Here is a 27526-nt window from a genome sequence, read left to right on the forward strand (position 1 = left end):
GCGACGTATTAGCGGAAGCCGGAAGCGAGGAAGGGACGGTTCACAGTGCGGACCAAGATTCGTCAGATCTTATACGGCACGTGGAGGCTTCTTTAAACGTTTTCCGAAACCAGATTATCTTTACAGAGGGGAGTGCAATGACTTGTTCGGAAAATCCGCATCCGGGTTTCACTCGTCACTACGTTAGGTTGGCCGCCATTGGAAAACCCAGTTTAATCGAGGCCTTAAAAGAACGCCTGAATCCATCGCTGGTAAATGGAATAAAGATTCCAGAAAACCGTTTATGTCTTCTACAAGAAGTATAATTAGAGCATTTCCTTTTGTACAAAATCAGGATAACACAAAGAGTAGTCGAAGATGTAGCCAACCAGGATAGAATTTGCGGAATAATAGAGTCCGAGCATAGGAGGGCTCATAGAAATCCTAAGGAAAATAAGGAGTAAATCTTGGAAGGATAATATTTTCCAAAAATGGCGAGTCGAATAAAACAGTTCGCTACCACTTGCGAAATTTGCAGGGCAAATAAATACGATAGGCATCCCGCGGTGCCGCCTATGAAGGACACACATATCCCCAAATATCCATGTGAGATAGTACATGTGGATATCTTCGAAATCCAAGGCGAAAAGTTTTTATTCTGTATAGACAAATTTTCAGAGTTTTCAAAATTATTCCACATAAAAAATCGCTCAGCAGTTACTTTCCGGTCTAAATTGGCTAAGGCAATACACTATTTCACAACCCCAAAATTATAGTGACGGACAATGAAAGGGGATTTATGACCCCCTTAGTTTGCAACTATATCAGGGGCTTGGGAATAAAATTGTACGAAACACCAATCCAAAGAATGAGGTAAACGGCCAGATTGAGAAATTTCATTCAACCCTGATAGAAATTTTCCGATGCCTTAAAGGAGAAATTCGCAATCTAGACCAAAGGAGTTAGTTTACATAGCAGTAGACCGCTACAACACAACAGTACATTCGGTCACGAAGAGAAAGCCAAGCGATATTTTTTTTAACAGGACGGAAAGGATAAACTATTATTTTATTACGGAAAATTTAAAATTCAGCACAGATTTCACTTATTAAAAAATGGAGTTAGTTAAATATGAAAAAAGTTAAGAATAAAAAGACTCAAAAGAGTTGGTGTGACAGCCAACATCACATTTTCTACACTTTTTGGTGGTATTTTTAAGGCATTCCGCACATCTTACTTGGGTTGCACTAGATATAATTATGTGGTTTTGGCCATCAAGTCGAACACCATCAGGAACTCTTCGTTTTCTATAAATGGGTTTCAAGGGACGGCCCAATGTGCGGGATTGGAGTATTTTCCTAAACAAAGAAGAGTCTATCGAGAATACAAACATAAAATAAGTACATGAAAATAATTACCAAGATAGGTGGTAGTTATAACTCTTATGAATGCCAGGTAATTTAATGGACGATTCTGTTCACCATCCGGAGATAATTTATAAAGCTGAAAAGCGTTGTTCACGGACACGTTCAAAGGCCACATCAATAGCTGCCAGTACCACTTTTTCTGATTTATGCTAATTCGATAACATCCCACATTCTGATCTAATCGGTCAGTCCCGCCCATATATCTGTTGTACTGCTGAATACATAGTGGTTGTGAAATAATAATCTTTTTTTTTTTTTGACTGCTTGACCATCGTGTTGCCTATCCAATAGGTTGTACTCCTTCGCAAGAGGAGGCTATAGTAACAACGTTGTTATCGTTATAACGGACCAGCGTTATACCTGACGTATTATCAGTAATTTGGTGATAGCTACCCCTCGGTTTCGATTTCATGTTTTGAGGAGACTCCAGAGGAGAATTTTCAATACGATTTGCTCGAATTGTTCCAGTCCCCTGATTTCCAGATTCCCTCAACGCCGTTAGCTAACGGAGAGACGTAAAAAAGTTATCGATATAAACGTGAACTTTGAATCCGTCTGGTAGCTTGGAAATCAAATTTGTAACGACGGACCCACCGACTCCTAGGTCGGGATTAGTATTACCAGGCTCCTTGTTAAGGTTCAGCTTGAATCAGATATCCAATTCGAGTTGCCATACACCAAATCTTGTAACCAAATCGAATCCGTTTTCCATGGATATGCTGTTTAGTACTATGGTGCCCGTAATATGGTATCATAGATTCATCAATACTTACATCCGCATAACGCGGAAAGTATGTCATCCAAGTGGTATTTAGTTTATCCCACAATGGCCGAATCTTTGTACACTTATAAATGGGATCTAATGAAGTATTGTCGCTTACGTGCATATATCTTAGAGTTCGCTCGAACCGTACTCTAGGCATAGAATTAGCAACGCCAGGATGATACGTATCAGCACCGGTATCCCAAAACATTCGATATCTTGAATAAGAACAATACCAACTCAATAGGAATATAGCCAGTACAAGGCGTGTTTCCCCGCGAGTTACATCAAACTTATCGTTTCCTTCATAAACAGCAAAATTTGTTGAGTTCAGCTCTATTAGATCTATCAGCTCATCATTGTAAAATAGTTCAAACCACTCCACGGGGCTCATAGAATCGTTGAGAAAGTCAGGCTTTCTCCAAACTTGCTTTTCATGCATTGGAAAGTCTTTGTTTTGCCATTCCCTCTCTAGGCGTGGTTTTTTTTTAACTTTTTTACTTGGTCTTGATAGCAAAACTTTAGTTGTGATAGAGGAACGTTGTCATCACTGTCATACGAATCTGATTCATCTTGCCGCCCAAAATATTCTCTTTTCAGTTCAGTACCGCTTTTTGTAATTACCTATAGCTGTCCTTCAGCTCGCAATTGATTTCCTGCCATATGATTCAAATCTCCTTCAACAGCGACGTCTTCGTCACTATCTTCATCACTTAGCAAGTGATTTACGGGAGGGAAAACGTAGAGAGCAGTATCCAAAATTTCATCATCATTGTCTAATATGTTGATTATATCAGCAAGAGTTAGTCTGAATTATGGATTACGGAATCCCCATAAAATTATGAAAAATTTAAACGAGAGAAAGCGCAAATGAATAGATATATCCACTAAATCTAAACAAATTTTCTTAAAAAGTTTGTGCAAAATCGTGTGAGCAGCTGTGCTCAGCGCCCCAAAAATGGGGCGTCGCAAAACATCGCTCACAAAACTTCACAGAAACAATATACACATTTGTTTATTTTAGTTTAGCATTTAACATTGATAAAACTATAAGCATAAACCGAAAATATCACATTTGTAAAAAAAGAACCACACAAACTTACTTATTACTTCGCGACATCGTAAATCGTAAAAACCACCAATCACCCTTGACTAGTTTGATGAATAAACTAAGGTTATGTTTAAAACGGAGCACGTGATGGTGTAGCCGCTTATTACAAAAATACCAAACTGAACAATGTACTGATATATCTTCGCTAGCTTTTTAAATAACCTATAAATACAAGGCGTTTTAAAAATGGGGCGCTGGGCATATATGGGTTAAATAAATGGCCCAAAAATTGCTTGTCGCAAGTAAAAAAGGCCCAAAATAAAAAAAAAACAAAACAAAAAAAAAAAACAATGATGGCCCAAAAATTTTTTTTCACAAGTAAAGAGGCCCAACAAAAAAAATGAAAGAAATGCCCCAAAACTTTTTGTTTGTTATATCCTTATGGGGCATCTGGGGAAGACTACATGACTAACCGCAAAATACAATGTCCTGTGGTCTTTGCCAAAAATCACGGACGGTAAAACTGTATAAAATGAAACGATTGAATTAATTTATATGGTTAAGAAACAAAAATTAAGAAATGAAGAAACAAAGGAAAAATTTTTATACTTTTTGTACTTGTAATGGGTAGAGCATCATAAGGTGGAACCATGTGTAACTCTAATTAGAACAGTTCTAACTGTATCCTTGCAATGAAAAATATAAAAATTTTTTTTTCCTCTCCTTTCCTCTTCGTTGAAAAGTTCTAGACGCATCATAGCCGGTTCTACCTTTAAATGCTTTAGCCATATTAAAAAAAAATATATATTTTTTTAAAAAAATTGTTTGTTAATTAAATCGTAAAAATTTTTTGTTAAAAACCAGAAAAAAGGAAGAATAATTGTAGTCATGAAAATTTTAAGAATCCAAATTACCGTCCCCCGAAATTAAAAAGTCTTAGCTCTTTAAAACAAATAATCTAAACCATTATTTTTTTATGGCAGTTTAGTATTAATATCTGGCGTTTCTGGACTAAATATTTACGGCTATGACTCCCCGTTGGTGACTATAGAGCATGGGCGTGGTTGGATCCTGAACGGATATTTCAGTTTAGTCCATGTGGTAGACCTAAGCTACTTCAACACGGCTTTGGTCAAATTGATGGAGTCAACAGAGCACGACATTACAAGCAGGGTTGTGCGGACTTTGTTACAATTCCATCTTAATCAAACTATGCTGCGTCTCGACGAACTACAAATAAGCAAATCACGAAGGGGATACGTTCCACTGACTGGATTGGTTCTGCATGGAAGTGGATAGCTGGGTCTCCAGATGCAGCGGATTGGGATTATATTCTTCGAAGCATGAATAACGTGGTAATAAACAGCAATCACCAGTACCGGGTCAACGAAAAACTATTCAACGGTACCCGCAATCGAGAAAGCAAATGAAGCGATGCTCCATATTAACGCTATAAGCAAAAACATTAGCGAGGCGAATATGGAGCTTCTTGACCTGAGCAAAGTCCTTATCTTGAAGGAACAGGTGTTTGAAGTCGCCCAAGCGTGCCAAATGGCGAAATCTGGCGTAATTAACCCAAATATTCTTGATCGATACGAGATTGGAAGGCTCATAATGAAGGAAGATTCCCTACCATATCAGAACACCATTGAAGCCATAGAGTACGGGTCGGCCTCCGTGTATTCAAACGGTAGCACACTTTTGTACGTACTATCAATGCCAAAGGTAAAACCAGATGTCTACCGACTCCTAATAACACGGGCCGCTGTTATAAAAGGACAACATATTGACCCCAACTACAAAAAAATGCTAATAAACGAAGTTAAACGTTCGTATTGAACGAGGATTGCACTTCGATCAGCAATACAACAATTTGTTCTCCCAAATCCCTGATCAAACTTCGGGAAGACGGGTGCCTAGCTAGGCTAGTTAAAGGTGGCGATGCCAAATTCAACTTTGAACCAGACAACACCAAAACCGTCGAGATGATCGCAGACTCAACAATATTTGTTACAAACTTTGAAAGTCTGTTACAAGGGAGGAACTACTCCACATCCCTAAATGGAACGTACGTCATTATTTTCAACAACGAAACAGTAACGGTGGGAAATCAAACATTTACCAGCAGATCAGTACGCACAGCGCAGGCCCTGCCACCGCCCTTGGTAAACATCACGAGCGAAGGACTAAAATTGAACCTTAACTACATTCACGGCCTCAGCATGGAAAATATTAATCAGCTTAAACAACTTGGGAATAATTTTCACCTTTCGGTAATTTTTGACGCTCTTGCCTTGGTCATTCTGGCAGCCGTATGCTACATTATCTGTAGAAAACTCACTACTACAATCAACTTTCCAAGACTAAATCAGACCATAGATTTTGACCAGCCAGGCCATGCAAAGAATCCTTCTGAAAAAGGGGCTCATCTGCGGGACGCAGATGTTTAAAGGGTGGTACTTAACAAGGGGCAGACACACATACTTGTAAGATTGTGCTGACACCACACTTCAACAAACACGAGCAAAGCCAACCCAGATAATTGATCCGATATCATATTGCGTAAGCAGACAAAATGCAATTCATGGAAATTGCAGCGTAAGCGATATGATATGCGGACAAAATGCAGGTCGTGTGATTTGCCACGCAAGCGATTTATTATTTTGGCCAATCGTGGGAAGTGCAGTGTCAGCAAATTAGAAATCACTTAGACTAATATAGAAGCTTAGAGTTAGTTTAAGTTAACAATAAAATTCAGTCTGTTTTGGATAATCAACGACAATAAATGGTAAATATTCTTAAGCGGAAAATAAACTATTTTTTATTTGGATCTTTGCAGGATGTAATGAAGCCGCAGGGCAGCCCCCAACTTTAATTTTTTGGAGCCCTAGTCCTTGGGCTCCTTAACTTGTATAATATCACCAAATTGGGTGAAGTCCGTACAAATAATTATATCTAAAGGTGGCACAACGTCATTCGAAGTGCGTTTGAGACATACCCTAACATATTTAATTTCATAAATAAAATAAAATACGAACATGCAATAACAGAAACAAAACTGCAGCAATTTTCAGCTGGAGGCGAGCCATATCGGAAACGCGAGATAAAATATAAAGACTTTTGTTTTTTTAATATTGTAAATTCATATGAAAAAGATAAACGCGAAAAGATTTAATTAATTACATGCTTGCTTTGCATACAATATAAAATTTTAGATTTTACTACTTTTTCTTTATACATAATTCCTTCCAAATAAAAAACGTTTCCGAATTTTGAGAAAAATTTCTTGTTTTTTCTTTCGTCTGATTACTTCCTGAATTTTGACTTCTGAATTTTGCCTTCTGAAATTTGACTTCTGAATTTTCACTTCTGAAATTTGACTGCTGAAATTTGACTTCTGAAATTTTTATATTTATGTATGTATTTATGTATTTGAGTTTTGACCTCTGAATTTTATCTTTCTGAAAAAGGGTTCTGACTAATGTTTTCTGCAAAAATGTGTTCCTGAATTTTTGTTTTCTGATTTTATGGGGGCACCGCGACATCTAGATGCCTTATAAGCTGATTTGAAGTTGATAAGGAACCTATGGGAGGCAATTTTAAACGAAAGCAAACAGTTGCTATTCAATTGAACATCTCGCCAAAGTTTCCGGTCATTCGAAAGAGAAAACAGAGTCTGATTTTAAAAACAATACATTCTTGGTGATCGTTGATTCGGTAATCGCTGGCATTACTGAACGATTTGCAGCTATGAGAAATTTCAATGAGACGTTTTCCTTTTTGTGGCAATTTGAAGACATGTATGAAACTACGGTTCGGGCGAGTGTAGCAAAATTTGTCGAAAAAGCTAAGAATGCGAAATAATTCACTTGAAACACATTTACGAAACAAATTTTGATAAAGGTCTGTCTCCATTGGAATTGCTAAATGCCATCTATGTTCAAAATCTGTTTACAATTTTCCCCAACATTTGTGTTGCTTTACGTATCTTTTGCACTATACCCTGAATTTTATTTCTACGTTACAATAAAACAGTATAAATAGTAAATATTCTGTGTTAATTTTATTTTCAGCTCTTAGTCCAAAAATCATTTCGTTGATGTGGCAAAAATTTTTTTTTATGCAAACCATCAATAATGATTCAAGAATGAGACGTCATTAATTCAAATTAATTAAATGTATTAGTGGTTTTTTTTATAGGGGGCCAGTAAATTGTTTAGTCCCGGGCCCGGATTTTCTCCCTACGGCCCTGTTTAGCATACAACTCCAGTGTGCACCATATGAAATAAAGCACATCGCTAGTGTGTTCTTTGATGCAAAAACTGTATGCAATGCTCGTGTGTGTGCTGTTTAGTTCAATACATTCGCTCATATCAATGTTCCGAGTGAAGTTAAAACGATGCATACGAGTATGCTCAGATTGTACCATGAGTTAAAAAAGCGTAGCCTGAGGTATTCGAGGAAGATGCGGATACTGAACACCTTTAAGATGAAAATACCATTACTATTACTGCAGAGATTCCAGTACTGAGGCGACGCTGTAGTCGTGAAAGAATGGCAGTTCAATTGAGAATGTTTGAAGTTACTCCTTCTTTTACCTAGATTCAGATATTTTGCATAAATATATATTTGATTGAAAAAATGGAATTTTCCTGACAGATTTTGAAAATAATTGTTTGATAAGATTTTATTTGATATGTGCCTATTTTTTTATGAATCCGAATGACAGGTAAAAATTGTGATGGTTTGAAAGAAAAATGCTCACACGACTCAAATTTTATTTCTCACACCGTGCATGAGAGTGTGCATAAATATTTCATATATAAATCACACACATGTGCATAAATATTTCATATATACATACGCATGTGCATGTACTTTATTCGAGTCAGCACACACGTGAGCTATGTGCTAAACCTTTTTCCTGATAGCGCACTGCTCATGTGCATGAGCGAAAAATTTACAAATGTGCTGCACGTGCGAATGTAAATACGAGCCCTGATGATATTATTTTAGCATAATTGGCACAGTGCTTTTAGTATTTCCACAGTTAATTTAAACAATACTTTCTTTCCGACATTAAATACTAGATCAAAATCGTTTCAATAAAAAACTGAAAGACATAGATGCTGTGGAACGTGAGAAACTTGTATTGGATGTAGAGCTTCAAGATCAAACGGCGCCTTGTGAATGGAAAATTAATGGTAACCGCGTAGATAAGAGCGAGCGAATAGAACTAAAAAATCTTGGAGGTGGTAAGCATCAGTTGGTTTTAAATTGTTTAGAGTTGAGTGACGGGGGAGAAATAACTTGCGAATCTGGTAAATTATCGAGTAGTTGCAAACTAACAGTTCGCAAAGGGGAAAGTCGACCAAATATTGATTGTAAAGATGAGTTCTCCGGTCCAATTAATAATCCTATAGTTATTGAAGTGCCTTATAAAGGTAAGCTCTAAATCAGTTTTAAAATTTATAATTATTAACTTTACCCACCTTACTTTAGTCAACGGTACAAGACAAACTCCTATAGAAGCAAAATTAATTAAGGATGGTAAGCTTTTGCCAGTCAAGGAAGTCGAAGTTTCTATGACCGAGGACAAAATAACATTTAAAATTAAAAAACCAGAGAGGAATATGTCTGGTCCATATGAAATCAAGCTCTCAAATTGTCAAGGTGAAGATGTGAAAAATATTAATATTATATTTCAAGACGTACCCCAACCACCTCGAAATGTTGACGTTATTGAAGTTTTCCAAACATCCTGTAAAGTGACTTTCAATAAACCCGACGATGATGGTGGATCCGAAATTACTCATTATATAGTGGAGCAGCAAGACTTAAGTAAAAAACAAAGTTGGGAGGTAGTCGCTGAGGTATTACCACAAAGAGACCTTTTAAAAAAAATTGAGAATCTTACGCCCAAGAAACAGTACAGATTCCGTATCCGTGCTGTAAATAATATAGGTCCCTCAGAACCCGCTGCCTTCAAAAACATAATTTTGGCTAAAGATCCGTGGGACGAACCGGGTAAACCGAAGAATGTAGACCTCACAGATTGGGACAAGGATCATGCGGATTTAAAATGGGATTCGCCCGATAATGATGGCGGTGCTCCAATATCTGCTTATATAATTGAATGTAAAGACAAATTTTCCAGTGATTGGTTCAAATACAAGAAGGTGTCTGCTGATACGCGTTACAGTACTGTGGATAGTCTTAAAGAGGGGCAGCAGTATGAGTTCCGAGTCCGTGCTGTGAACAAGGCTGGTGAAAGTGAACCCAGTGACAAAACGAAAGCTATTATTGCTAAATGCCGCTTCGTAAAACCATTTATTGTTGGTGATGATCTTAAGAATATTACAGTTAAAAAGGGGCAAACTGTACGATTCGACGTTAAGTATGATGGTGAACCCGAACCGGAAGTTAAATGGTATAAAGGTACACATGAACTAGTTTTTGATAACCAACATATTTTCCTCGATCAGGGGGAACGCAACTCATGTTTTACTATAAAAAAGGCAATTCGAACGGATACAAGTCTTTACAAGATTGTAATATATAACAGTTCAGGTTCAGTAGAGTCAGTAGCTGAAGTCACAGTACTGGATAAGCCATTAGCCCCCTGCGGTCCCATGGAACCTGAGAAAGTACGCTCAGATCATATAATAATGAAGTGGAAGCCTGCGTCAGATGATGGAGGTTGTGAAATAACCGGTTATGTCTTGGAGAGAATGGATGAAGAAACAGGTCGCTGGATATCCGCCGGTGAAGTTGGCCCTGATGATAACTCTTTTAATTTTAAAGGATTAACACCAAACAAGAGATATAAATTCCGTGTGAAAGCTATAAATAAAGAAGGAGAATCCAATCCATTGGAAACCACTGAGGCAATTTTGGCTAAAAATCCATATGACCGTCCCAGTCCACCTGGTAAACCTGAGATTGTTGATTATGACAATAAAAGCGTAGTTCTTAAATGGACATGTTCATTATTCGATGGTGGAAGACCCATACTGTATTACATTGTACAAGCAAAAGATAAGTTCTCACCAACATGGAATGAAGTATGTAAAACCGAAGGCACTGCACTTGAGAGCTTCGTTGATGGTCTTAAAGAGAAACTGGTATACCAATTCAGAGTGCTTGCTGTGAACAAGGCAGGCCAATCACAACCTTCCGAACCTACTGAAAATCATTTATGTAAACATAAGAACTGTAAGTTATTGATCAAGTACCTGGTCTAAACTCAATTAAAAAGCTTTGCTTACACTATTTTAATGCAATATCTTGTTTTTCAGCGCTAACTTTGCAAAAGCCTATTCACAGATTTATACTCCAAAGTTTTTTAATGTAAATATGGGTTCCCAGCTTAAACATAAACCCTTTTTAAAGTAATATTTGGCAAAATTTTGCATTGTTTGAATTCATGGTACAATAATCAGGTAGAAGCAGAAGTGAAAATGCAACGCTAATGTAGATTTTGTTGTTGCCGCTCGTCGATAGACTGTCAATCGTTCTTTCAATTTCTTCTGTCAAAAGTGGTGGAAGAAGAAAACTGTCATATAAAATTTTTGTCAACAAACCGAAAACCAGAAAAGGAAGATTAGCTTATAAAAGTTGGTTTGCTAATAAAGGAGCACTTTGCCGTTCACTGAGAATATTCTTTCACACCGACGCAGTACAAGCAGTTGGGCAAAATTAAAATTAATGCAACGGACATTGATTTAATGTCAATATCTGGCCATAAATTATATGGTCCAAAGGGCATTGGCCTACTTTATATATGCCGTAGACCACGTATACGTCTTGAACCCATACCGAGTGGTGGTGGACAAGAGCGTGGTCTACGTAGTGGTACTGTACTTGTACTGATTTGGTGCTGCATGTGATCTTGCACTCAAAGAAATGGATAGATTTTTTTTCGAAACGATAGTGGTTGTTTAAATTTATCATTTGCTTATGTTGAGGGTGAATCATTACTAATGGCCTTAAAGGATGTGGCATTGTCTAGTGGCTCAGCATGTACTTCAGCATCACAGGAACCTTCGTACTTACTGCGTGCGATTGGAACTGATGAGGATTTGGCACATAGATCAATAAGGTATACGAGCTTACCGTACTGAATTGTGTAGTTAATTTGAAAGCAATTTATTGTTTATAGGTTTGGTAGTGGTCGCTTTACCATCATTGAAAAGGTTGATTATATTGCCGATAAATGCATCAAACAAAAAAAATGTCTCAATTAGGTATTGACTTGAAAAATATCCAATGGCCGCAACAATAATTTTGATTATGTTATATAAATAAGGGACTGTTTTGTATTGTATGCATCTTTTAATGTATATATTTATGTATTGAATGTAAGTTCCAAAGCAGTTTAATGTAAAGCAAGATACAAATTTTTAGGAAGTATATAGTTCTTACTTTATCTGCCTAAGACGTTATTTTGTAGTATTTAAATGAGACTGGGAAATGCTATCGCTATTGTTATATATTTTTTGTAGTGGAATTTATTTTCTGAAACGCTGTAGAAACGCCTAAGAAAAAACAATTACCCGATAAATTTAATACGCGAACTTATAGACCAGGAGACCATGAAAAGCAACAACCAACCCGATAAAAGAGCAAGTACTGAAGTACAAACACAAAAGAAATTCTACAGCGTTACATACATTCCAAAGTTGACAGAAAATATTCATCACAATATAGCAACAACACAACACACAACCCTTGCTTACAAATCAAACCACACCGTCTCTACAATATATACAAAAACAAAACATCCTATACAGCCTCAACAACAAAACAACGTTATATACGAGATAAAATGCAAAGGAAGAGAACATGAAAAATGCGATCAAATATATATTGGCACAACAAAGCGAGCCTTAGCTGTTAGACTGGGAGAACATGAAGCTGACATAAAAAAACAAAAGACCAGCACAGCGTTATCACAGCATATGTTGACAAGTGGTCATACAGCTGATTTTAAAAATGCGAAAATTATAGACAAAGAAAAGAGAATAACAACAAGATACACATTGGAAAGCCTGAGAATAATGGAAAGACGAGAAAAGACAATGAACAAACGCGAGGATACAGAAAACATTGCTGCCGCCTACATAGCATGTTTACAAATATAAAAATAAGAATATTTAGTATTGACAAGACTACCATGATGGTTAGATGGTACTGATCATAGTTTATTCATGTATGTATATGTTTAAGTGACTAATGCTTTTGTTGTTTTATGTTCATATTTTCGATACGAAATCCAATAGTGTAAGTGTTTATTGTTAAAAATGTTTACTCATTTAACTATCTTGTAATTTTAACTTTTGTTTGTGGCAGGGATTTTTTAAAATAAATGCCCCCTGAAGATGCTAACAAAGATTAGCGAAACGTTGGGATAATAGTGGAATAATTTAGTTTTATTTGCACGCTGGACTTAGATCAGAAAAGCCTGTTATTGATAAATTTTATTTCTGAAACAGAGTTGGCTCTCGGCAGTGGTTTGCAAGACGTGCAAATGTATTTCTGCCTTAAAAACCCTCGCAAAAACAAAAAACATCTTTCTTAGTACATGCCGCAGTCGGCATGTATGAAAAAGTGAAAAGCAGAACACCACAAACTGGATCTTAATCTGCTTTGAGGTATATCGTACCAAGGTTTTTTTTTTCCTCACTGATTACGCTATCATTTTTCGACTATTTTGGGATCATTCCTGGACTGTTTCGGAATTTTTTTCTAGACCTATAGAGGAAACGGCTTTGGCCTGTGCAAGTTGTAATAGCTAGATGGACACCAAACTGAAATCCATTAATATTTGCATCTGCAACAGCAGAAATAGCTATTTCACCTTTCTTAAATTTATCATTTATGTATTTTAGTATATAATTATATATTAAATCAAAGACTTATTACAAAAAGCTGGTTGTTCTTTCATGAAACAATAATATGAACATGTAAATAATATCAATTTAGTATGGAGATTTGTATTCGTAATTTAATAAAACGCGTTAACGGAGAAATATTGTGTCTTGAAAATAAAGGCAAAGTATGTTAGCACATCAGGAACAACCAATGCTTGTGATGCTATCAGCAACACAACATCTCGTCTTAGCAAGTCCTTGCCTCTGCTACTGCTATCACTACGCTGACGCACTATCCTTTGAGCGTAGGTAGACGGCAAGCACTCACTGCAGTCATGTATAAACGACGTAGTTGTTTGACCAGATGCACATCCAATGCTGTATTATCCACACAATCGGTTAATTCTAATTGTAGAGCTTTGTGTGCATGGTAAGCAGTGGTATTTGAGTTATCCCTTGCTTCAGTAATTGTTTGGGATTTGTTTGCGTAATCCGTTTGCAGTTCCAGGAAAAATTTTTCTTTTACTTCTTGTAAGGGCACGGAAAAAATGATGGTTTAAAAACAAATTCTATTACATAAATTTAAGATATTTTATTTGTTTAAAAAAACATTGCAAAGCAATACATTTTCTTACCAAAAGTAAATAAACAAAAAAACGTAAACAAAGTTTGACAATCCATCACCAGCCTCGAATAAAAAAACATGTAAAATGCAACTCTGATGCTTTACCTGTTAATTGTACCATGGTTTGAATTAAACTGCCAATGACTATAAAGAAAACTAACCTTTATTATATTGTTATTATAACACCAAACTGCCGCATAAATCATATAAACCTCGTAAGTTTACGAGCTTCTAAACCTATCAGAAATTGTATTGTTGTGTTATGAGTGCTGGGGAGGCGGGGCTAGATCAAATAGGTGTTTGCTGGGGTGCCTTGATTGAGAATTCAGCATTTTAGTATGCTGCTAATATTGAGCTCTTTTGCTTCACTATGTAAATGATGTTCAGGGATCATCAGGAGACATCTCGTGTCCCCAGCGGATTATGGGGTTAGAATATACCCGCGGTAGGTATGCCTGTCGTAAGAGGCGACTAAAATACCAAATAGATTCAAGGCGTTGTGCAGCGTAAATCTTTCAGGTTGCCGGAGCAATATATAGCTTCTCCAACCCAATTGTCAACTTCACCTATCCGTGGCAAATCCCGTTTCATTAACAGCCGATGCTCTGGTGAACCCGAACTCCTCATGGATCTAGGGAGTGGGAGGGCGGGATGGCCTAGAAGGTCGCATGTGGTCATAACAAATCGTTCCCGAGATGGTCGGGCTTGGTACCAGAACGTACCGGATCTGCATCCGGCAAAGGACCAATAACATCGATAACACTCCCCAAGGCCTTCGGCGAGTGTCCTTATCGCTACAACAACAACAACACATCTGGTGTCAGTATTTTAAGAGGCGTGAAGCTTTTTCGTTGTGTGTCGGGCGACAAATCTGGCGACGAATAGTACATGATCACCGGCCAACTGCTTTGTAAGTTATTGGCAACGTTTCTTGGTCTTTTCCCAGAGTGCTGCCGGTAGAACTTGAGGATTTTGTCACTGATTTATTTTTGTCATGCAATATCAGTAGCATTCGACTTGAATCTAAGACTGGTGTCAAACGTTAGAACTAAGATCTTTGGATAATTGTTCCTTCCACGTTGCAAACAAGGTTGTCGTAGACCTGGTCGGTGGACGAGCTGAAAAAAACCAAAAGGACCAGTAAGATAGCCTTCTAGGTCTTGTAGTAGCCTACCGTCGCTGACTGTTTACTTAATTTATCTGAGTGTTAATGGCGTTCAACCTAGTGGTGTTGAATTTTAGGGAAACCATGCTGATAACTGGCTAGCCGAAAAATTGCTTTCAAATATGGAAGATTGGTTTCCAAAGTGTGCGAAAGCAGTGATATCGTTCGATAAGACTTTACAATAGCTGAATTACCAGGATTATATAAGAGGACTATCCTTATCAGCTTAAGTTTTTCTGGAAAAGTAAGGAGTCCAACTTGACCTTTTTGACGTCTTCTTCACCCTCTGTGGCGGTGGAAAGAATGGGTGAGGGGCGTGTTTTTGTCGGTGCCCACGTCTAACTTTGTCAACCATGAATGCATTGCGTAACGTCGGCAGGAAGCGCTCACGCATCTCTCCAAATCCAACACAATTATATAGCCAAATAAGAATGATATTTAGTCATTGTTTTCGAGTCATTTTAAGTTTGGCCACAATTGACCGACATCCGCAGAAAGAGGCTCTTCCCATTTGGCACGTTGTGTCGGACTGCAGCTTCGACCTGGAAACGAATTTGTACTATAATAGAGGTCTTCAGCCTTCACTACACATATCGCCCTCTCTACACATATTAGCATTATCTTTCGCTTAGTAATCGCTGAAAAATGCAGTAGAAAACATTGTAAAGGTTTGCAAGTAAGATATGTAAGTATCAGCTGTTACAGCTACGCTCTCCTGATTAAAACACTTATTCTTCCTCCTTTTTGTGGATATTAATAGCCATGGTAGTACTCCTTAGATACAAAAAAGTGTATCAGCTGTAAAGAAAGCTTCGGACTGTTGATACCGGGAACAAAACGCATATTTCCATACACTCGCATAAAAAATAAGTAAACGCGAGGAAAATATCTTACTAAACTAATGGTGTTTTCTTTTCTACACGAAAATGTCGCCTTCACGCCAACCCTTCAAAAAGTTGTGTTCTGTTGCAAAATCAGCTTAGCCTCAATAGAGGGCATCATTATCTTTTCTCAACAACCTAACCCTAAAAATGTCCAAAAATGCAACATTACTTGCCCTCGCTGTTATTGACGGTGCCGAAAACAGCCATGTCAATTAGCTGATGAATCAAACGAAGCTGAAGCGAATGCTATGAATCACACGAAGCTGAAGCGAATGCTATAGATATATGCACGTATGTGTCGCATCATGCCTCACTCAAAAGCAATTTCCCTTAAAAAAACGCGAATACCCCATAAATAGTGTAAGGAGTGCTCCAAATCTAATCTGTATTCACCCAAAAAATGTGCTCCAATTAACATTGCGATGTCCTAGGAGAGGAGTAGGTGATCACACTCTCGCTTTGTTTGTGAGTATTCCAAAGAGTACACACGTGAGAGTACTTTCCAAAGTAATTTCACTGTAGTACTCCATGGAGCACCCACAGAGTTTCATATGCGAAAGTATTAAAGAGGAATTGTGTCGGAAAGAATTGAGGGGATGTGTGGAATAACGGTATAACTCAAGAATCAACCTTTTGAGAAAAGTGAAAAAAAACTTAACAATGCATGTAAAATGATTCTTTGATAAGAAAAAGTAACAAATTTTATATATACATATCTTTATTAGAAAATGGATGATTTCTTTTTTTTTTTTTTTAGTTACACCGTTATTAAACAAAATAGTAAATACATTAATAACCATTGTTAAATACATTATATTCTATTATTTAGATGTGCTTATAACTATTTGTTATTTCCTTTTGTTATTTTTAGCAATCTTTTTTTTACTACTTTTATCATTTTTAAACTTTTTCTATTTTTAACAATGGTGTTCTCTGTCTGCTTAATCGTTTTTGAAACCAGTTCTTTTATTTTTCAGTTCTTTCTGGTCTACGGCATTGAATATATTTTCATACCATTTCGATGCTTCACTACTGCAAAATTTTATTAGAGAGTTATACCATTTTTCCATAAATGAAGCTAATATCTTTGTTAAATATCACTATTATTTTCTACGATTAATATGGTATGTATATGTAATCGTGCTCTTTATACTCAGTTGAGCAGAGCTCACAGAGTATATTAACTTTGATTGGATAACGGGTGGTTGAACAGGTATAAAGGAATCGAGATATATATAGACTTCCATATATCAAAATCATCAGGATCGAAAAAAAATTTGATCGAGCCATGTCCGTGCGTCCGTCCGTCTGTCCGTTAACACGATAACTTGAAAATTTTGAGGTGTATTGATGAAATTTGGTACGTAGGTTCCTGAGCACTCATCTCAGATCGCTATTTAAAATGAACAATATCGGACTATAACCACTTCCACTTTTTCGTTATCGAAAATTTCGAAAAAGTGCGATAATTCATTACCAAAGACGAATAAAGCGATGAAACTTGGTAGGTGGGTTGAACTTATGACGTAGAATGGAAAATTAGTACAATTTTGGACAATGGGCGTGGCACCGCCCACTTTTAAAAGAAGGTAAATTTAAATTTTAATAAATAAAAAATTAATTTTAATAATAATTTAAAATTTTGCAAGCTGTAGTTTGGCAGTCATTGAAGATATCATGATGAAATTTGGCAGGAACCCTACTCCTATTAGTATATGTATGATTAATAAAAATTAGCAAAATCGGAGAACGACCACGCCCACTTTTAAAAAAAATTTTTTTTTAAGTCAAGTTTTAACAAAAATTTTTATATCTTTACAGTATATAAGTAAATTATGTCAACATTCAACTCCAGTAATGATATGGTGCAACAAAATGCAAAAATAAAAGAAAATTTCAAAATGGGCGTGGCTCCGCCCTTTTTCATTTAATTTGTCTAGGATACTTTCAATGCCATAAGTCGAACAAAAATTTACCAGTCCTTGTGAAATTTGGTGGGGGCTTAGATTCTGGGACGATAACTTATTTCTGTGAAAAAGGGCGAAATCGGTTGAAGCCACGCCCAGTTTTTATACACAGTCGGCCGTCTGTCCTTCCGCTCGGCCGTTAACACGATAACTTCAGCAAAAATCGATATATCTTTACTAAACTCAGTTCACGTAATTATCTGAACTCACTTTGTATTGGTAAAAGAATGTCCGAAATCGGAATATGACCACGTCCACTTTTTCGATATCGAAAATTACGAAAAACGAAAAAAATGCCATAATTCTATACCAAATACGAAAAAAGGGATGAAACATGGTATTTGGATTAGTTTATTGACGCAAAATATAACTTTAGAAAAAAACTTTGTAAAATGGGTGTGGCACCTTCCATATTAAGTAAAATAAAATGAAAAAGTTCTGCAGGGCGAGATCAAAAGCCCTTGGAATCTTGGGAGGAATACTCTTCGTAGTATTACATATATATATATAAATTATCGGTACCCGACAGATGATGGTCTGGGTCACCCTGGTCCACATTTTGGTCGATATCTGGAAAACGCATTCACATATACAACTACCACCACTCCCTTTTAAAAGCCCCATTAATACCTTTAATTTGATACCCATATCGTACAAACACATTCTAGAGTCACCCCTGGTCCACCTTTATGGCGATATCTCGAAAAGGCGTCCACCTATGGAACTAAGCCCCACGCCCGTTTAAATACTCATTAACACCTTTCATTTGATACCCATAATGTACAAACATATTCTAGAGTCACCCCTGGTCCACCTTTATAGCTATATCTCGAGAAGGCGTCCACCTATAGAACTAATGCCCACTCCCTTTTAAACTACTCATTAATACCTTTCGTTTGGTACCCATATTGTACAAACGCATTCTAGAGTCACCCCTGGTCCACCTTTATGCCGATGATATCTCGAAAAGGCGACCACTTATACAACTACCACCACTCCCTTTTAAAACCCTCATTAATACCTTTAATTTGATACCGATATCGTACAAACACATTCTAGAGTCACCCCTGGTCCACCTTTATGGCGATATCTCGAAAAGGCGTTCACCTATAGAACTAAGCCCTCGCCCTTTTGAAATACTCATTAATACCTTTCGTTTGATACCCATATTGTAAAAACGCATTCTAGAGTCACCCCTGGTCCACCTTTATGGCGATATCCCGAAAACCCATTCACCTATAGAACTAAGACACACTCCCTTTTAAAATGCTCATTAACCCCTTTCATTTGATACCCATATCGTACAAACAAATTCTAGGGTCACCCCTGGTCCACCTTTATGGCGATATCCCGAAAACCCATTCACCTATAGAACTAAAGCCCACTCCCTTTTAAAATATTCATTAACACCTTTCATTTGATACCCATATCGTACAAACAAATTCTAGAGTCACCCCTGGTCCAAATTTATGCCGATATCTCGAAAAGGCGACCACCTATACAACTACCACCACTCCCTTTTAAAGCCCTCATTAATACCTTTAATTTGATACCCATATCGTACAAACACATTCTACAGTCACCCCTGGTCCACCTTTATGGCGATATCTCGAAAAGGCGTAACACCTTTCGTTTGATACCCATATTGTACAAACGCATTCTAGAGTCACCCCTGGTCCACCTTTATGGCGATATCTCGAAAAGGCGGCCACCTATAGAACTAAGGCCCACTCCCTTTTAAAATGTTCATTAACCCCTTTCATTTGATACCCATATCGTACAAACAAATTCGAGGGTCACCCCTGCTCCACCTTTATGGCGATATCTTGAAACGGCGTCCACCTATGGAAATAAGGATCACTCCCTTTCAAAATACTCATTAACACCTTTCATTTGGTACCCATATTGTACAAACAAATTAAAGAAAAGTAACCTATGCGAGCGTATATACAGTGTCATTACCAGAACTAAATTAAACGGAAGCTACATTTCCAGAATCAAATTTAACTTTAGTTCCGGCTCCAGTTGCATTGTCAACAGCAGTATCTGATTACGCGGCGTCATGTTGTACTGGATTTCAAACGGAAAACGAAAGAAACTCTTTGTCACAACTCAATGATTGGATAAGGGATTTGGAATTGTCAAAGGAAAAGGCCGAACTACACGCCCCTCGTATGCAACAATTTAAATTTGTTTCATCCGATGTTAAGGTAACATATTATAGAACTCGTCACGAACAATTTTCCAAGTACTATACGAAGGAGGACAGTGTTTGTTACTGCAAAGGCATTGCTGGTCTATTCAAACACTTTGGTGAAAAATATGATTCAAAAGAGTGGCGATTGTTTATAGACGGCAATAAATTAAGTTTAAAGACCGTATTATTGCATATTGGCAACCCAAATCCATCTATCCCGATCGCGCATGCAGCAAATACGAAGGAAACGTATGAGATAATGCAAAAATTGCTCAAATTAATCAAATACGAAGAACATGATTGGAAAATATGTGCCGATCTTAAAGTCGTTGGAATGCTATGTGGTCTACAAAGTGGATACACAAAATACTGTTGCTGTATAAGCAAATGGGATAGCCGAGCTCGTCAAGACTATTACATCATAAAGGATTGGCCAGAATGAATCGAGTTTCAAGTTGGGGTGGATAACATAAGATACTCCCCATCATCAAGCTCGGCCTTAACAAAACTTTGTTAAGGCTTTGTACAAAGAAGGCGAGGCTTTTCATCATTTTAAGACAATCTTTCCAGAGATTTCAGAAGCAAAAATAAAGGAAGGGATTTTTGTGGACCGCAAATAAGGAAAATGATGACCAATAACCATTTCAAGGAACTATTGTCACCAGTGCAGGCAGCAGCGTGGGATACTTTTGAAGAGGTCGTTACTTTTTTTTTAGGCAAACACAAAAGTCCTAACTACGAGATGATAGTGAACGACTTAATTAAAAACTATGCGGAAATGGGTAAATAAAAGAACATATTTAAGACCGTTTTCTCAGTTAACTTTAAAACCTATCTGCCCGATAAACAAAAAATTTGTATTAAAATTTTTAAATTTATATGAGAATGTATAGCTCTAAGTCTGAATTCATCGTCCAGTTCCGAACAAACAAGAACGAGAAAAATGACTTATCTTGTTTGGTTGATTTTTCGACAGGGTGGATAAATGATGTATATTGGAACGATTTTCCGTCATCCCTTGTCAAATTTGGTTTTGAGAAAACCGGTTTCGGCGTTGTGCCATCATCAGTGTCGATTTTCGTTCTGATCTGTTGTTTTCGTTTGTCCTATATTTATAGTTCGTAGGTATATGAGCAGGTATTGTCAAATTGATGCTTGTGTATATTTTGTTATGTGTATGTGCTGTGTGTTCATTCAGAACTGTGTGTTCGTTTGACCTTCCTTGTCGGTTTTTTGTTTTGGTGTGTTAATTGTTTTGTGTTAATTTATTGTTGTGTGTTTGTCTGTTGTACCTTTGTGATTACGTTGTTTCCTGAAAACAAGTTTTAAAGGCTCGAATATTGTGTCAGAAATTGTTCATTCTCGACCATGTGATTCGCGAAGTTAGACTCGGGTATAATGTTTGGATTCCGTATTTTTTTGTTGTATTCTCTAATATGTTCTCTGAACCTCGTTCTTATTTGCCGTCCTCTTTGTCCTATGTAAATATGCTGGCATCCGCAGGTAAGCTTGTATACGCCGTGGCTGCTAAACGGATCCTCTGTGTTAATGTTATTTCTTAGTTTTCGCCCTAGATTGTTCGATGTTTTGAATGCTGTGCTAATGTTGTATTTTTTAAAGAAGTTTCCCAATTTATATGTTGCTTTTCCAGTATATATCATAGTCGTCCAGCTATTATTTTCCTTTTCGTTATTTCTTTTTGGTTCTCCATTTGTCCTTCTGAGCTTATCTACTAGTGATTTTTTATATCCGTTGTTTGCAGCGATATTAAATATGACCTCAAGTTCTCTCTTATATGCCTCTTGTGTAAGAGGTGCTCTTTCAAGTAACAAGTGCCTTAATGCTGCATTTTTATGCTGTTGAGGTGATTTGAGGTATTGTGTATTATTGTGTCAGTGGCGGTTGACTTTCTATATATGTCATAGTTAAATCTCTTGGCTTCTTTATCAATATTTATCGTGAGCTCTAGATAGTTGATTCCTCCGTCTTTTTCGGTTTCCATTGTAAATTTTATATTTCCGTGCTGCTTGTTGAGGTACTCCAGTACAAGCTCTTCGTTATTAGTAGTTAAAAAGCATATTGTGTCATCCACGTATCTAGCATAAATTGACACGCCTAATTTGGACTTCAGCTTCTGTATTTACTTTTCTTCTTGTTTACAGGAAACAAATTGTTTACAGGAAACAACGTAATCATACAGCTACAACAGACAAACACACAACAACAAATAAACACAAAACAATTAACACACCAAAACAAAAAACCGACAAAGAAGGTAAAAACGACTAAAATCACAGATTTTTTACCTACCCCAGTCAGCCACACAAATCGATTAGTAAACCACCCTCGGTTCTGAATGAACACACAGCACATAAACATAACTAAATATACACAAGCATCAATTTGACAATACTTGCTCATATATCTACGAACTATAAATACAGGGCAAACGACAACAACAGATCAGAACGAAAATCGACACTGACACGCCGAAACCGGTTTGTCTCAAAACCAAATTTGACAAGGGATGACGGAAATCGTTCCAATATACAACGAGAAAAATGTATACAAAAAATTTGTTCTGAATTGAAAGATAAATCCAGCATAAGAAAATTATATACTAATGTGTCACTTATATATTTATCTAATATACTTTTCTATTTTATTTCAGGAGTAAATATGCCTTTAAAAATTAATTTTCTACACTCCCATTTACATTTTTGCCCGCAAAATCTTGGCGACGAAAGTGACGAGCATGGCGAAAGGTTTCACCAGCAAATGAAAATGACTGAAAGTCGGTATCAAAGATTCTGGGATGTCGCTATGATGGGTGACTACTGTTGGTTTCTCATAAGAGAAACCGATCCTAATCTAAATAAACGTCAAAACAAGACACATAACTTTTTCAATTATAAAATAAGATCATAGAGTTAAGACAGAATCATATGTACATATGCTATTATTTGTAGGGTACTTAAGTTTTACTATATAGATATGTTTATTTGAATGCTTACAACTTTTGTACTAGTTCATCGATTTTGTTGAACGAAAGCTTTTTTCTTATAATAAAACAGAGCTTAGAGAAAAAAATCTGCAAAAAAATAAAAAGTTTTCGAGATCCTTCCTCGCAAAGTACAATTTTTTTTTATATTTTTACAAAAAAAATTGAAAAAATCTTTAATGATTGTTCGTTATCTTTGAATCTGCAGAGCTCAGAAAAAAGTGTTGTATGCACAGTTTATAGAAAATTGTATTGCGTTTTAAAAGCTTCAAGCCGTTTTGGAAATCCTCATTTCGTTCTTGAGATATATATGATTAAGTGGACCCAATTTTTTTTTTTTTAAACGGTAATTTTTTATTTTTTTTATTTTTTAATTCGTAAATATCTCAAAAACGTTACCATAGAATAAAAAACGACCTTTATTTTCGGAGTCAGGTGGGGTTGGGTCCTCAAAGTTAATAGAAAATAAGAAAAATCTAATGAGTTTTCTTTGAACCCTTTCTATTCTCGCAGAGTGGCCACTATAGATAGGATTCCAGACAACAGAGTTGTATTCTAGTTTTGAGCCAACTAAAGAGATAAAAAGTGCCTTCCTGGTATAGGGATCCTTAAAGTCTTTTGCATATCTGCGAAGGAAGGCAAGGTTTCTCTAAGCCTTCGGAGGGACATAACAGATATGACTAACGGACGAGAAAGAAGTGTCGAAGACAACACCTAGATCGATAAATTATTTGACTGAAACCAATTGAACGCCTGAAATATCATAGGGCGTGGTATGCAAGGTAGACGACTTAGAAAAAGACATTTGAAAATATTTTTTGACATTTAGGTAGAGATTATTGGCATTACATCAAACAACAAGATTATGCAGATCATTTTGTAGGAGCACTGCATCTGACGGGCCATTAATTCTACGAAAAATCTTAATATCATCTGCATATAAAAGGAAAGCAGACGAATTAAAGCAGGAACCAATGTCATTAATAAAGAGCACAAATAAAGGAGGACCAAGAATGCTACCCTGAGGCACCCCGGACGTTGCCAAGAAAGTTTGGGACTTACAGTCTTCAATTTCGATGCACAAAGACCTATTCAACAAATAAGATTTTAACCATGATAAGAAGACAGAATGAAATCCAATACACTCCAGTTTAAATAATAAGATTTTATGTGAGACTTTATCGAAAGCCTTTGAGAAATCAGTGTATACAGTATCTACTTGACAGCCATTCTGAAATGCAGAGATGCAGAAATCAGAAAACGACGCTAGGTTCGTAACAGTCGAGCGGCCAGCCACAAACCCATGTTGGCAGGGCTCAATAACGCTTTTTATGCCAAAGGTAGCTTCTCTTTTATAATTTTTTCAATAACGCTTCGAACAAACTGTGAGTTTGGCGATAGGCCTATTGTTAGAGATATCATTTTTACTGCCAGCTTTAAAGATTGGACATATGGAGCTTTTTTTCACCTATCGATAAAAGTTCCGGAAGACAGGGATAAATTGAATATATGCCGAAGAAGGACGCACAAAGATAAACTACAGAACTTCAGGACAAAGGTACAGAGGTCATTACTATCATAATTTAATGAGGGTTTATGGGAGGACATAGCATTGCTGACGTCATCGCCAGAGATAATGAGGGAGCCAAAATCTAAACGATCACAGAGCCCGGAGCGCGAAAAAGGGTCACTCAGATCTACAGTAGCATTATCAAAGTTTGATTTAAAAAAGTCAGCAAACGGCTCTTTCGGTCAGATTCGATAAGAAAATATCATAACAGACACTGACGTCATTAGAGAGAATATGTTTTCCCAGTTAAGTTCAAATAATACATTGTTCAGCTCGTTGAAATCAGTAGATCGAAAGTTGAAAGAGGAATTATCTAAAGCAGATGACGTTGGGATAACATCGAAGTTATGTAGATGAATGAATCTGTATATGATGTCTCTCAGATAGACATTCAGGAAAAGTACTTTCAGAGAGTTGATATATTAAATTCTCTCCGACAAATATAAGATCAAGTAACCTCAAAAGCGTATTAAATAAATTATATTGATTTGAGTCAGATTACAACTTAAGATATTATCTATAAGGCTAGTTTCATTAGAGCGCGTAATATTGGTAGGTGCCAAAATGCCATTATTTTAAAAATCTGACCATACAATATCTGGTAGGTTGAAGTCTCCAAGTATACAAAAGTTGGCATCAGTATGAGTTTCGCATAAATTAACGATGTTCTCCACATGAGCATTATATAAGCCATCACCACTATTGGGCGGTATGTACGAGCAACAACTGAAAGTAGAGCCAGACGAACAGGAAACACAGACACCCAGCTCATCGGGCAACGTATCGTGATTATGTGGTTGAAACTTTAATGAATCCAGGCTTCTGTTAACTGCAAATAAAACTGCACCACCTTTCTTTTGACCGGTGTTCGCGAAGTCTCTTACTTTGCGGAAAGTTAGGAATATCTTAGGGTCAAAATTCTCTCCATCAAATAAATCTTCGTTGAGCCACGTTTCAACGATGACATATACGTCGTAGTCCAAACGTGACGTAGATAAAATAAAGTCTTTAGATTTGGTGCGCATGCCGCCAACATTTTGAAAGAAGACTCTCAGAGATGCACCCGAGACACAGGTTGGGATATCATATGTGTTACGATATGTAGCTCTAGGTAACCCTACGACACTATTTGGTTTGCTCCGTTTTTTTGGAAAAAAACGAAAAAACTTAACAGTGACGTTAGAGGGCCACAAAGCATCGTCGAAGAGCTTATTATAATAAGCTGATAGCACGCGAACTTTAAAAGAAACCCTGACCAAGGAGTTGATGTCAGCATCCCGCCTCACCAACTTAAAACAAGCGAAAGCAGAAGCAACGAGTTTGATGTGCTCAGAGATGTATTTGACAATTCTCCTCTGTAACAGATGGCTTGAACGAAGATAAATGAATCCACTTGTATGGTACAAAAACATCTAACTCGGCATTATTGTTATTGCCATTAACTACAGATAATTTAACGACTTTTTCATTTGGTGCATTTGTGCTAGGCTTCACTGTAGTGCGGGCATTTGATGGCAGAGGTGATTTATTAAGAGCGCCAACAGCGGCATTGGCGTATGAAGTAGGGGAAGAAGAGGGCAGAGCGGCAGTGTTTGATGATTCACTGTTAGTAGTAGTCATCGGATTGCTTGAATTTGTGATGTTTCTTCTCTGCTTGGAGTTGGCATTACGCTTAATTGTTGCTGCTGTATTTGTAGAAGTATTATCTATATATTAATACCCCAGCAGCAAAAGGTAATCACTAGGAAAGGAGTTGGTAATAGCAAAAGTGAGGGCAAAGCCGCTGAATTCTTTGCTGAAATTTAACACAGCGATGTCCTACGAAATTCATATCTTACCAAATCGCATACCTAAGAATATGAGTTTTTCAATGGTGTACATAAACGACTCAGATATTCAAAAGTGATGGCGGGTCAGGCTCGCGCCTTACCTAAACATATACCCAAGAATATGAACTTATTGTCTGACCTTTATACTTGCTCGCATACCCATTCCTTGTAGTGATCATTTGCACGTATTACGTGCTCATATACTCATGACTATGGGTTGATCAATTTTACGCAATACCATATACCAAGAAATATGAAGAATCAATTATACTTAAGAATAGCTATTATATCCACTCTTTGATAATAATAAATAAATAATAAAAAAAATAAATAATAAAAAACCTTCGTCAGTCCATGGTGATGATTTTAATGTGCTATAAACCGTTCTATTATTTTTTCGTTTCCCTACTTGACAACACCCGGTGCATCCTTCCAAGGCATTGTGCCCCAAGGTTTGACACAAAGATGCTTTTGCAGGAGAATCACAAATAAAAGCTCTGATTTTTATTTCAAGGATTTTTCCATTTATATTCAACCCGTTTTTTAGTAAATTTGATAATTCAGACGCAAAATCTTTTAAATAATTATTTACGCTAGATGGTTCTTTGGTGCCTAAATAAACCCCAAATAACATAACCTCAGTATTTAAGGCAGGGAAAATCTTTCCTAAAATGGGCCACAGCGATTGTCCTGAGCTTTTGTACAAGGGAACGCCGTCAATACCAATGTCCAACACTACTGTCTCTTTGTTTTTAATAACATCACTGATTATACGCAATTTATTTTCAATCCCTAGGTGTCAATATGTCCCGGGTAAAACATTTCCGATAAGGGTGGCCTGCCTGGTAATCAATGACTCGGAGCAAGTTGGAACATCCAAATGCCACTTATTCAAAACCCTCAATAAACCATTAAAAGCTGCACGTGTTATATTGTTACTCACAGCCCATTGTTGTAAATCTTCTGTCAAGCTGCCTTCACGTTCGTTAGAATTTTCTGAACTTCAGTTCTCGACATTCAACTCATTAGGATCGTCATTATTTTGATTTAAATTATCATTTCTAATAATTTTCTTTTTTTTTGCGTTTATCAAACGCCTTTCATGACGTTTACTATACATACCTGAATTTTTATTCACTCAACACTTCACAATTAATAAATAAAGTAACTTTTTAATTCACCTTTTAATAATATTC

At 36.8% G+C, this 27526-nt stretch overlaps 1 protein-coding gene across 10 annotated transcripts in view; it reads left to right on the plus strand.

Moving 5' to 3' along the window:
• The window catches only part of bt (projectin protein bent), a 3328983-nt gene that overhangs the window by 2530100 nt on the left and 771357 nt on the right, over positions 1-27526 (plus strand). For all 10 annotated transcript variants that reach the window (XM_067757812.1, XM_067757814.1, XM_067757820.1 and 7 more), the window contains 2 exons: positions 8311-8664; positions 8723-10435. In XM_067757812.1, the coding sequence (XP_067613913.1) occupies positions 8311-8664; positions 8723-10435 (2067 nt within the window). The remainder of the gene's footprint in view (positions 1-8310; positions 8665-8722; positions 10436-27526) is intronic.

The sequence above is a fragment of the Eurosta solidaginis genome, chromosome X (assembly GCF_040869045.1).
Source record: "Eurosta solidaginis isolate ZX-2024a chromosome X, ASM4086904v1, whole genome shotgun sequence".
Taxonomy (NCBI): domain Eukaryota; kingdom Metazoa; phylum Arthropoda; class Insecta; order Diptera; family Tephritidae; genus Eurosta; species Eurosta solidaginis.